At 45.5% G+C, this 12,932-nt stretch overlaps 1 protein-coding gene across 4 annotated transcripts in view; it reads left to right on the plus strand.

Annotated features, from left to right (window-relative positions):
• The first annotated feature begins 453 nt into the window (after positions 1-453).
• SGCE (sarcoglycan epsilon) overlaps positions 454-12,932 on the plus strand; it is a 77,219-nt gene continuing 64,740 nt past the window's right edge. The window contains exons 1-2 of one of the 4 annotated variants that reach the window (XM_066585600.1): positions 468-558; positions 8,159-8,266. In XM_066585600.1, coding sequence (XP_066441697.1) covers positions 498-558; positions 8,159-8,266 — 169 coding nt within the window. In that variant the 5' untranslated portion in view covers positions 468-497. Of the gene's footprint in view, positions 559-8,158; positions 8,267-12,932 lie in introns of all 4 variants that reach the window. The other 3 variants (XM_066585599.1, XM_066585601.1, XM_066585603.1) reach the window with 3 other exon arrangements.

Genomic DNA, 12,932 nt, shown 5'->3' on the forward strand with positions numbered 1-12,932 from the left:
GTGAATCATAAAGCACTTGCACCGCTATACTTGCGACTTTCGTACACGTGAAAAACGTACAAGAAAACTGCCCATTATTCCCTATGAGAGCGAAAATCCTTTGCATCACACTCACATGAAAATGGCATGTATGAGCAGGCACAATGCAATTTGTCTTTCCGTCTCCAAGAGGGAAGAATGGGCGCACAGACGAGATTTACTCTAGCCTTATGCAAGCCCCCTTATTAGTCTCGGGTTCTCAATGGACCCTCTGTGGGAAGTTAAAGCGATTGCAGATGTTTCCGTCCTTGCTTGTATTCTTTCCATGATATTCTTCCATAGACCCCAGGAATCTGCAGAGGCCAAGAGAGAACATTGTCAAATGCCATTACAGAGGAGAAGAGAGGGACATGAGGGGAGGTGGAGGAAGGAGGGAAGGTGATGGAGGGAGGGAGAGGAAGAGGAGGGGAGGCTGATGATGCTCTTGACTTCCATAAACAGAATCAGGGAGAGTGAAGATGCAGACGCTGCCGGGGATGAACCTCATTGCTGGGAGATGCGGCCCCATCCTGCTGACAGGTCTGTGTGTACTATACATATATACTAGCATGCAGATTCATCCCCCCCCCCTTTCTATACACGTATGTACAGCCGCCCTGGCACATAGAGCATCGCCGCTGGCAGAATGGAAAACATGAGACTGCTGTGTGTGGGTGCAGAATGCCACATCTGTCCGGCCGCTGCTGTGTGAGCGTGGAGTATATACACGTCCTCAAGGGTATTTTATAGATATATCCACTGTGTGAGCGATCTACAGACACAGCAAGGCTGACCTTGTCGCTGGGTGTGGGAATTAAGACATTTAAAGAAATGAAAAGAAATATTCAGCTTTGTTACAACTCAGCGCTGCCGCATCTGTACAGCACTGTGTCCCATATGGTGATAGTACATATGCGCTACATTGTTTCCCTTTCGGTAGTAAATGATACATATTGATTGGTATATGAAGGCATATATATATATATATACACACACTTGCACATGAATCTGTATACTAGCTACATATGCTCGGCCTCCCAAAAAGTGACCAACCCCTTGATTTTGTACTGTGTACATTATATTCGCACTAAAGGCGGTAACACTTTTTGTAAAACCATTTGACTTGCAAGCTTTTAGTAACATTTGCTGCTGCTGTAATGTCATATGGTAGGATATGGCTGTATATTACACCAGTGCATCATGAGAGGGAGTAATGCAAACTTCTATTCTGAGTTCTCATACCAGAAACCCCACAATAGGGTTATATGGGCCCATAAGAAAGCATTGCCAGTTGTATGCTCCATCCAATGCCATATTACACTGGTATTCTTCCTAAGAAGTATTACGCGCCACGATAGTGCATGGCGATTGGTGGCACGCAGCAAGTACACAATGTCATCGTGTACTTGCGGCATGCAGTTAATTACACCCGTGTGAAGCTGCCTTTAATTTCAGGGCTGTACATATGGAAACAGGGTTTAAATACGTTACATTAAAAAAACAACCAGAGCAAAAAACATAAACTGAATAAGTTACAAACTGATACAAAGGAGAGCAGGATGTGGGAAACAGTCACAAATCATCAGAACAGGTGCAACTCCAAGAAAAACAAAGCTTCATCTACAGTGTATTGTCTCTGGCAGATTGTGTTTGTGTGTTGGATAATGTATCTGTTGCTCTAGTAGGCCACACTTTATTTAGAACAGCACCAGAATGCCTATCTGTGGGCCAAATAAGGCAACGCTAACCGAGCTGTTTGTTGTCCTTAAAAGGGACAGTTTATTTGGTGAGCTCTAAAGACTCGTGAACGCTGCTCTGGAGTATAATACAGGATGGAACTTAGGGTCAGTACAGGATCAGTAATGTAATGTATGTGACTCCAGCAGAATAGTGAGTGCAGCTCTGGAGTATAATACAGGATGGAACTTAGGGTCAGTACAGGATCAGTAATGTAATGTATGTGACTCCAGCAGAATAGTGAGTGCAGCTCTGGAGTATAATACATGATATAACTCAGGATCAGTACAGGATGAGTAATGTGTGTACACAGTGATTCTAGCAGCAGAATAGTGAGTGCAGCTCTGGAGTATAATACAGGGTGTAACTCAGGATCAGTAGAGGATAAGTAATGTAATGTATGTACACAGTGACTCCACCAGCAGAATAGTGAGTGCAGCTCTGGAGTATAATACAGGATGTAACTCAGGATCAGTAGAGGATAAGTAATGCAATGTATGTACACAGTGACTCCACCAGCAGAATAGTGAGCACAGCTCTGGAGTATAATACAAGATGAAACTCAGGGTCAGTAGATAGTAAGTAATGTTATTTATGTACACAGTGGCTGCACCAGCAGAATAGCGAGTGCAGCTCTGGAGTATAATACAGGATGTAACTCAGGATCAGTACAGGATAAGTAATGTAATGTATGTACACAGTGACTCCACCAGCAGAATAGTGAGTGCAGCTCTAAGTATAATACAGGATGTAACTCAGGATCAGTACAGGATAAGTAATGTAATGTATGTACACAGTGACTCCACCAGCAGTATAGTGAGTGCAGCTCTGGAGTATAATACAGGATGTAACTTAGGATCAGTACAGGATAAGTAATGTAATGTATGTACACACAGTGACTCCACCAGCAGAACAGTGAGTACAGCTTTGGAGAATAATACAGGATTGGCATATGTGGTTGCAGCTGACAGCACATGCTGAGAATTGCAGCAAGAGGGCTACAGTTATCAATCCACTTTTTTAGTCACCGTAATGTATTATAGCCGTGTGTCTATTATACACAGATTATTGTAGTATAAAGGTCTGTGTACAATCTGACTGCACCCATGACAGGAATGTTGGCAGTATTGTATACTGACTTGGAAATGGTCTCATAAACACCTCTACACACAAACAATCCATCTAATTTCATTAGAAAATTCTTCTAGAGTCTCTGCTAAACGGAATCTGTTCTAGTGTCTGTATATAGGGGTCTGGTCTGAGGTCTATATTTATTTGGGGGCTACAGTCTGGGGGGCTCTATATATATTTAAGTTCTTAGTGCCCAGCCTATTTTGTACCTTAATGTATTAGGATTTGTTTCTTGGGGAACGAGTTGTATTCTTTCTTGGCACCGCTTTAGGCCCCCTGTCCACGGCAGGGATTTCACACCGGCCGACGCTTCCCATAGCATCGCTATGGAAAGTGCCGGCACCTGTCCACCAGTGGAGAATCATTGCGAGTCTCCACGCAATTCGTGGCATTGCCCCTCTTCTCCGCGGTCAGCCTATCCATTAGATAGGGCTGACTGGCAGAGATTCGGAGGCGGCTCCTTCTCCCGGGCGGTGGCTCCAGCTTCGCCGCGGGATACCGCATCACTGTGGACAGCCGGCCTTAGGGGATGTATAATGTTTTGTAAAACTTTTATTAATACTTTTGAGATGGGATGTAAAAAAAGAATAATAATAATTTCTCCAGTTTTTTGGATTTTGTTCTACTGTGTGGTAAAAAAAAACATGACAAAGTTATTTTCTGGATCCCCACGATAATGATGATATCAAGTTTATGTAGTTTTTTTATATATGTTACTGATTTTGCATACTAGAACAATAAGGTCGCTCTCACACACCGCTTTCTACAGTGTTTGGCGTAGCGTTTGAAACGCTTTACAACGCCTCCATTGATTAAAAAAAAGTAATTTTTTAAATTCTTTATGTTTACCATGTGTAATAAATAACAAAATATTTAAATTGTTCGGGTTGTTACGGGTACCGCGATACCCATTATATGGATGTTTTATTTTATTTTTTATTTAATACATGCATTGCTTTTATAATACTCTTTATTTGTATAGCGCCAACATATTCCGCAGCGCTTACATAGCCAGGGGGAATACAGAAAGACAAAAGTACAAACATTACAGAACCACGGTTACATAGTAATCAGTTGATGGATGCAGTAGGGGTGAGGGTCCTGCTCCAACGAGCTTACATACCACAAATAATGGGATGATACAAAAGGTCAAGGGCTGGAGATGTGCACGGTATGGCAAGGTGGAGAGTGAGGGGTGATATACACAGACAATGGTCAGACATTTGGCCGTGTGACGGCAGAATCGGTATGACTGCAGGAGCTAGCAGGGATTGCAGTCAGTAGGTCAGGGAGCATGTTATCAGGCGGAGTACAGAGGGGTTTGTTTAGGGAATGCGGTATGCCTCCCTGAAGAGGTGCGTTTTTAGAGCACGCCTGAAGTTTTGTGAGTCCTGGATTGCCTGGGTATCCTTTGGTACTTTTGTAATGCAGTATGCAATGCATATGCTCTCAGCCAACCAGACTCTGCCACAGAGATACCTGGCAGATGCAGAGGCCTTTGTCAGGCCTCCTGCTGCCAAGGTAACCCATTGGCAACTTGCAATCACATTTTGGGGTGCCAATAGTTGACAAAGGGGAACCTCTTCCCCCATCACTTGCTTCCATGCCAAAATTGCTATTGAATGCGACATGGAAGGGATTAAACAGTCGGGACCAGAAGTTTCTCCATTTTTAGCTGTTACAGTAGGTGCTCGGCTGTCAGAAGGGTTGCCACCCGGCCGGTAAATCACCGGCCTGGCCGGTATTTTTTCTTTCAGGCCGGTGCCGGTATTTTTTTTTACCAGCCCTATTACTGGCCGGTATTTTTAAAGCCTGCACTGCCCCCTAGCCCCCGCCAGTTAACTCTTCTCTGGCAGGGGAAACACAGACCAGCAGAGCCAATAGCTTTCAGGGCCTCTGATGATGTCCTGTCATGTGATACCCTGTGTGGGAGGAGTCAGGGATCACATGACCACGGGGGCTAAGTAAATGTAGGACTCTGCAGCTGTGTGTGTTGGAGCTGTGGGGTTTTGGATGGATTGAGTGAGTGGAGCTGTGTGTGTGATGTGTGTGTGGGGAACAGGATTGATGTAGCGGAGCTGTGTGTGTTATGTGTGGGGAACAGGATGGATGTAGTGGAGCTGTGTGTGTGATGTGTGAGGAACAGGATGGATGTAGCGGAGCTGTGTGTGTGATGTCTGGGGAACAGGATAGATGTAGCGGAGCTGTGTGTGTGATGTCTGCGGATCAGGATGGATGTAAGAGCTGTGTTTGTGATGTCTGGGGATCAGGATAGATGTAGCGGAGCTGTGTGTGTGATGTCTGGGGATCAGGATAGATGTAGCGGAGCTCTGTGTGTGATGTCTAGGGATCAGGATAGATATAGCGGAGCTCTGTGTGTGATGTCTGGGGATCAGGATAGATATAGCGGAGCTCTGTGTGTGATGTCTGGGGATCAGGATAGATGTAGCGGAGCTCTGTGTGTGATGTCTGGGGATCAGGATGGATGTAGTGAAGTTGTGTGTGTGATGTCTGGGGATCAGGATGGATGTAGTGAAGTTGTGTGTGTGCGATGTGTGGGGGTCAGGATGGATGTCCGGCTGGCACTGCAGTGACAGAGTCGGGACCCGAGGAGGAGAGCGGAGGAGCAGTACATACGGTATGAGGTATGTACCATGTACTTCATGCAATCTTGCATGTTTAGGTGGTATACGTTATACCAGCTGTACATATAATTACATACAGGACATATCTACCTTACATCAGCATCACTATATACAGGGAAGGTATATCTCCTGTATATAGTGGACCATGCTGGGCTAACCTTGGTATCTCCTGTATATAATTACCGTATTTTCTGTTCTATAAGACGCACCGGTCTATAGGACGCACCCCCGTTTTAGAGCAGGAAAATAGGGGGAAAAAAATTTGAACTCACCCAGGGACAGCGCAGGGTTAGTGCCGGGTGACGGAGCAGAAGAAGCAGCAGAGGTCTGAAAAACCATCGCTCCATGTCACAGCGGTGCGTGTGTGCAGCAGGAGGAAGGAAGGAAGCCGTTTGGTGAAGGCGGGGAGCAGCAGAAGTACCCGCCTGCGCTCACGACCAATCAGAGATATGTATGGGCAGCAGTGGGGAGGAGAGAAATCTTCTGACTGATCGCACAGTTGTTTGTGCGATCGCGAGTTTAACGCGCAATCGCGCTAACTAAATCGCGTTCGCGCGTTAAATTCGCGATCGCGGTAAAAATGGCACATCGCGGTAACAAATTTTTGGCACATTCGCTCTATGAGACGCAGCAACTTTTCCCCCCTGCTTTGGAGGAGAAAAAGTGCGTCTTATAAAGCAAAAAATAAGGTATATATGTATAGATTGTATGCAATGCGATCGTCTGCAGCCTGTTCTCGCGAGTAGATGGCGTGCGAATCACACTAAACATCATCTACTCGCGAGAACACACTGGCCTGGATCCCGCACATGCGCACAGCCGCTGGAAGGGATCCAGCAGATAAAGGAGGAAAAAAATGCCGTGATAAGCCACGCCCCCAAATACTATGGCCGGTATTTTTTCGTGACAAAGGTGGCAACCCTAGCTGTCAGTAGGTAGCCAAGCACCACACTTGCTCTGGCTAGATTGCAGGAGCAGAAACTTTTAATCAGTACTGTATATTTACAATGATGTGGAATTAAAGCCCAGCACCAATTACCGTATATGTATAGCGCTTGGACACTAAAGGGTTAAGGAATTAGTATATTCTCTGCATTTATTTAGGAGGCCTGGTGTATGGTCTATATTATTAGGAGGTCTGTACTCATGTTAGGACGTAATATGTACTATCTGTGATTCAAATTCCGTAAACAGGCATGTCCTTTATAAACAGGGGGCTAATAAGGGGAAAAAAGTTCTATTTAACTTTTCTGAATCTTCCTGATGTCCAATATGAGAAATTGGTAGGTATGACTTTAGCCAGATCTGTAACAAGAGGACAGTGAGAGTACCATGGTTGGAAGATACTGATATACCCTGGGGATCCAGAAGCTTTCAGCTGGTAGGGAGTTAAAGTGACCCTCCAGCCCTGGACAAACAAAGTTAGCGGAACATCTTCTGACTACCTGACGCACACTGCCCATTAGTAGAAGACACTACACCTGCTTTGAAGAACCAATGCTGTCCACATGAGCAACACTGGCCAATCAGATCAGCGTGTAATGTCTAAGGCCTCTTTCACATGGGCGCTGCGATTTTCGTCCGCCTGCATCATGTCTGAAAATTGCATGAACGAGATCTCCTTGCCCATTCAGATGTCTCGGCTGCTGCGTATATACAGCGCAGCCCTGGAATACTGTCGGGGGGGGGGGGGGGGGGGGGGAGAGTTCAGCTCTGCTAAACTCCCTCACCCTCTCTGCCTCTTGCTGGCTGCCAGGGAAGGGAGGGGGCAGAAGCTTAGCGGAGCTAGAACCATTGGATTTCAATGTGTTCATTCAGAAGAGCAATGTTTGTCCATGCCAGGAATAGCACATATGGAACAGTCTTCAGTCGCTGAGTTTATACGCCACGTCTTGCCCTATCTTTTGCCGAAACACTCAGAAAGCTCCCACAGACTTCAATGGAAACTGGAAAAAAGGAGGGGAGGGAGTTACCTGGCCAGATTTAACCATTACTGGTCATGTTGAGTATTTTACAGCGATCGATTGGTTTTCATCGCTTCTGCGCATTTTTTTTTTGCCAATACGCAGCAGCGGCCTGTGTGAATGGCTAAAAATACCCAATAAAGTTTGGGACTCGATCACAGCAAATCTTCATCCATGCGATTATATAGTGCGTACGGGGGAACATAAAAAACGCATATGGTCGTGTGAAAGAGGCCTAATGATGTATACTATATACAGTGCGCATCAGGTATTCAGATAAGCAGTGTGGCCATCTTTGTTTATCCAGGCTCGGAGGGTCACTTTAACCCCTTCCAATCCACTGTTTGACGTCTAAAGACATTCTGATTGAAGGCTGTACAGTCCCGATGTTCGAAGACGTCCGGCAGGGTATTCTTACTGTAGATTACTGGCCGCTCTGTTGTGGGGGGCCTCTCCAGCATGTCACATACCGCAGTACTGGCTCTAGCCAGCAGATGGCGCCATTATATAATGGCAGAAAGAGAAAGCCCTCTAGGAAACCCTGAATCCAAAATCGGATTGCAAAGGGTTAATTGTTATCGCCAACAAAACATAAGAAACCAGCAGTCGTCTGTCAATGCATTTGTCCATTCATCTCACGTTGCTTTATTTTGTTCTGTAAAGCCTTATTTCTATGCTGCGCTGATGGCCAAAAAGACTCCGTTTACGGGATGGTTAAACGGTTGAACCCTCGTATCATCAGCAGACTAAATCCTGCTGGGAAGACCGACGGTGAGTGCAGGCCACTCCGTGTAACACACTTGGAATTAATCACCCCCTCCCAGTCCTTTACAATGTGTTTATAATCTGTATTAATCCATGATAGAAGTAAATTAGCTGTAAATGATGAGCTGTTCTGTGACTTACACATCTAGCCCCTTCATTGACCAAATGTTGTCTACTTACCGCACCTCAACCCATTGTGACTCACTTCTTCTGAAGCTGCTTTAGGGCTTCTACCCACTAGCGTGTTTTTTTTTAATGCTGTGATATCGCTGCGCTTTTTTTTCAATGGGACTTTCTAATGTTAAAATCGGATCGTACAAAAATCGCACGTTTTTGCTTTTGCGATTTTTGTGCGATGCCATTTTAACATTAGAAAGTCCCATTGAAAAAAAAAAGGACCAGATGGTCCAGTAGCAGCTCGGTCCTCATTCTTAGATGTTTTTGAGGTTATATGATACGCATGCATTGTTAATGGGTGAATACCATGCTAAATAATACTTTCCTGCAATGGCCACATAATAGAGCCTTTCTGCAGCCAAATAATACTGCCAAACAGTACCTAATTAATACTCCCCCACATTGTCCACAAAATTCTCCATGCTCAGCCAACACGCTATTGCCATAGAGTGCCATATATAGACCATATAGCCCCCACGTACACAAATATTCTGCAGTATCCAAACAATACTCACTACAAGAGCCCACGTAATACCGTCATATACCTCCCACATAACACTGCAATTCAGCTACCAAATGCAGCTACAAACAGCTCTAAATCTATATGAGTGGGTGGGTTTAGGCTTCATTTTGACCTATTATCATAAGTGTACATTCTACTGAACATGTGGCTTTATTCAGGGGCATAACTAAAGGCTCAGGGGCCCTGATGCAAAACGTGATTCGGGGCCCCCCCTCTATCTGTATCCGTACCCATACCTACATAATGCTACACAGAGACATAACTTGAAGCTCCTGTGCCCCAATGCAAAACCTGTAACAGGGCCCCCAACTATAATGCTTTATTCATAGTACTGGGCTCCCTATATGGAGAAGAGAGGCCTTATGGGCCACTGAGGCTCCTGGGCCCGGGTGCAACTGCATCCCCTGCATCCTCTATAGTTACGCCCCTGGCTTCATTCCACTCTCACGTTGCTCCTGAACTGTGCCAGCCTTAGAATTCTTATGCACACGGCACGCACGGATTTCCGCAATGGAAGACCTGCTTCCCGGTGATCGTCCACGCGGGAAAAAAATAAAAAAATTGCAATCCCAAAGTGCCTGCCTTTCCCCTCCTCCATGCTTGGTCTCCAAGCAACCAGAGAGGTATCTGCCTACAAATCCGTAATGAATCCGCAATTGAATTGCGGATCGCTTGCTTCCATAAACATCAATGGAACCCATCCGCGTGGCATCTGCGGTAAAATGGAGAACACTGCAAATTCTTTTTCGCATGCAGAATCCGCAAATCAAGTGTGCGTGGAGCTGAGGAAGCTCTGTGCTTTCCTATGGCCGACTAGTACAGCGGATCTCCCGCAATGTTGTAGCAGATCGGACGGCTTCCATAGACTTCAATGGAAGCTGTCTGTGCGGAATCCGCACTGAAATAGAGTATGCTGTGATTTTTCGTTAGCGAGTGGAAAATTACATTCGATTTCCGCTTGTGTAGAGGAAATCATGTTTTGCCATAGCCTGCTATGGGCAGTATTTGCTGCGGAATCTAGAGGCGGATGCCCATATGCAGAAAGAAGCTAAATAGCAGCATACCCACATTAGAACAGCTCAGTTAATAAATACAGTACCCGGACCAGGCTCATAGCATAAATACAGTAGCAGAACTAAGTGATTGTGTTGCGGACTACTGATGGGCTAAGAGCGCCGACTGAGAACATCAGAGTGAGGAGACAGAGCCAGGAGGAGGATTATTTATGCAGCTCCACAAGACACTTTCATACAGAGGAAGAGGATCATCTGGCCAAGTTGGCTTAACCCTTTCCAATCTACTGTCTGACGTCTTAAGACATTATGATTTTAGGCTGCACAGCTCTGATGTTGGAAGACATCCGTCGGGGTCTCTTACTGTATATTGCCAGCCTGCCTTTCTAATGTATCACCTCATGCAGTACTGGCTTTAGCCAGCAGATAGCGCCGTTGTATAATGGCAGAAAAAACAGAATACAAATTTGATTGGAAAAGGTTAAGGGGCATTTGTCCCTAACCTACATCTGCCTGGTGTGCCCCCTACAAGCTAGTGGCCAGCACCCTGTGTGACTCAACGGGTCACCTGTAGCTAAGGCCAGCAATACTCCAGAGGGTTCAGTCCTTGGGCACACACAAGGAAATGGGAGCCCCGGACAATTGCTGTACCTTGTTTGCCACCAACTACAACCCAGGAGTTTTAGTTGGTGGCAAACAAGTTCTGGATGAGTTAAAATGTAAAACTGCCCTAATTTGATTGTCTCCAACATTCAAGCTGTTCCCAGATTGTGTTGAGAATTGGATCCGTTAAATCTTTTGTGCTAGCCTTAGGGCGCCCACCCACTGGCGTTTTTTTTCACTGCGAAATTCGCAGGTTTTTTTTTCTGCAGGGGGTCTATGGGACTTGTAATGTAAAAATCGCGATCGCGCAAAATCGCGATTTACCGCGATATCGCGATTTTGCGCGATCGCGATTTTAGCTTTGAATGTCCCATAGCCCAAAGACCCCTGCAGAAAAAAAAAACGCTGCGAATTTCGCAGTGAAAAAAAACGCTAGTGGGTGGGCACCCTTAGCCCTACAAATCAGGTTAGGAGTCCTTACAAGGGAACCTCTAGTCAACATCACTGGTGACAGCAGTTCTCGTGCTTCTCTATGATCCGTCTCAGTGGAGACCTTTGCCATTTACAAACAAGCAGAAGAACTGATGAATAACTGAATTTAAATGGAATTTACTGTAAACACAAAAAACAAAGGGGCTTTTGTGCTCCCGCCTGAGTTATAAAGGGCATTTCTTAGTACATGTGAGGAGATATAAATCTCCATAAGAAGATCGGAGCTTCAAGTCCTCATACAACATACCAAAAAACACTTTACAACCAAATTAACAACATAAGTAATGGAAATTCTGCCTCCAAATAAATAATAAAAACACTACAAACAATGGAAAGTAGCCCAGGATCTTGGACCACCACCACGAAAGCGGTGGTCTAAACCAGCAGTTTCCAATACGAGCCCCTCCAGCAATGGCTTGCAGCTGGCAGAACATGCTGGGAGTTGTGGTTTTGCTAGAGCCGGAGAGACACAGGTTAAAGACCACTGCTCTAAGCAAAGCTAATGTCATTCAGCCATCCTACATGTGCAAACTGTACCAATATGATCTGCTCCATAGATCCAAAAGGTAACTGATCAGGTCATTTTTGGACCCTAAACCACCACTGTGCCTTAACATGAACTGACAATATTTCTAAACATGTTCCTATATGCTAAATCAGATGTTGCCAAAATTACTTGTACTGAATGCTGTAATATATGCTGTACTGTATGCAAATTACCCTTGAAGAGTCATCTGGGCACTTAGATAGGGTACTTGCACGGACCAATAGTATCTTTCCATGAGGAAGAGTGGACAACTGTCCCTAACTGATCAGGGAAAGAGGGGCACTCCTGCCTAAAAGCGGAGTCATTGCCTCGATAAAGGCGGCCCCACTGTCTTCTTCTACTGACCTGACTATCCCTAATCAGGGAGCTGGAGAGATGCACTAAACACACAGGACACGACACTGTTCACACACACTGTACACAGAACAGGATAGCACATGTCTGTCACCCTGCACAGATCTAACATATGTCACTGTTCACACCAACATACAGTGTAACACATACCACAGAACAGGACTGCTCACATCTCATGTCTGGTCACTTGCACAGACATACAACACAAGTCACTGTTCACACCAACATACAACAGGTAGTGCATGCAACATGGACCCCACCCAGAGCTTACATGCATACCAATGGCAAACTATAGCCAGTTCAAGTGCCCTCACTTCAGAGGAAAAGAGAGTCAGCCACCGTCCTGACACAGGGAACAGTGTCAGTCATCACCCATCTGACACACACATAGGACATTAGATGTCTGGGGGCCCCGCCTGTCTAAGGATAGGGAGAAACCTGGGTGGTCACCGTACCACACACACTACACAATGCACGCACCCCAGAAACCGTAAGGAGGGGGGAATATCAGGTGTCCAGACCGTCTTCAGGGAGGAGAGAGACACTTCAAACAAGCATGCAACCACCAGCTCTGAGTGGCATAAACAGTGATACATAAGGCACTAAAATGACCAGCAGTCTCTCTCAAGAGTTTGCTGGTATTTATCTGCTGCAGAGCAGGAGGATTGGCTGCTGGAGAATACCACATCCAGCCAGCTCAATTAACCCCTACCTGTGAAGGTGTGCGCAAGGAAGCCTGTAGAGCCATAGGTCCCAGATGCACAACCTTAACACAGCCTCCTTCAAATCTCATGAAGATAAAGTAAGCATGGTGGCTCAGTTGTTAGCATTGCTGCCTTGCAGTGCTGGAGTTCTAGGTTCGAAACTAAAAAAAGGTAATGTCTGTATTGTGTTTTTATGTTCTTTTTGTGTTAATTTGTCTTGCTCTTCTCTTTCTTTGCTGATGATAGAACATGTGCGGTG

Source organism: Eleutherodactylus coqui, chromosome 12, assembly GCF_035609145.1.
Source record: "Eleutherodactylus coqui strain aEleCoq1 chromosome 12, aEleCoq1.hap1, whole genome shotgun sequence".
Taxonomy (NCBI): Eukaryota; Metazoa; Chordata; class Amphibia; order Anura; family Eleutherodactylidae; genus Eleutherodactylus; species Eleutherodactylus coqui.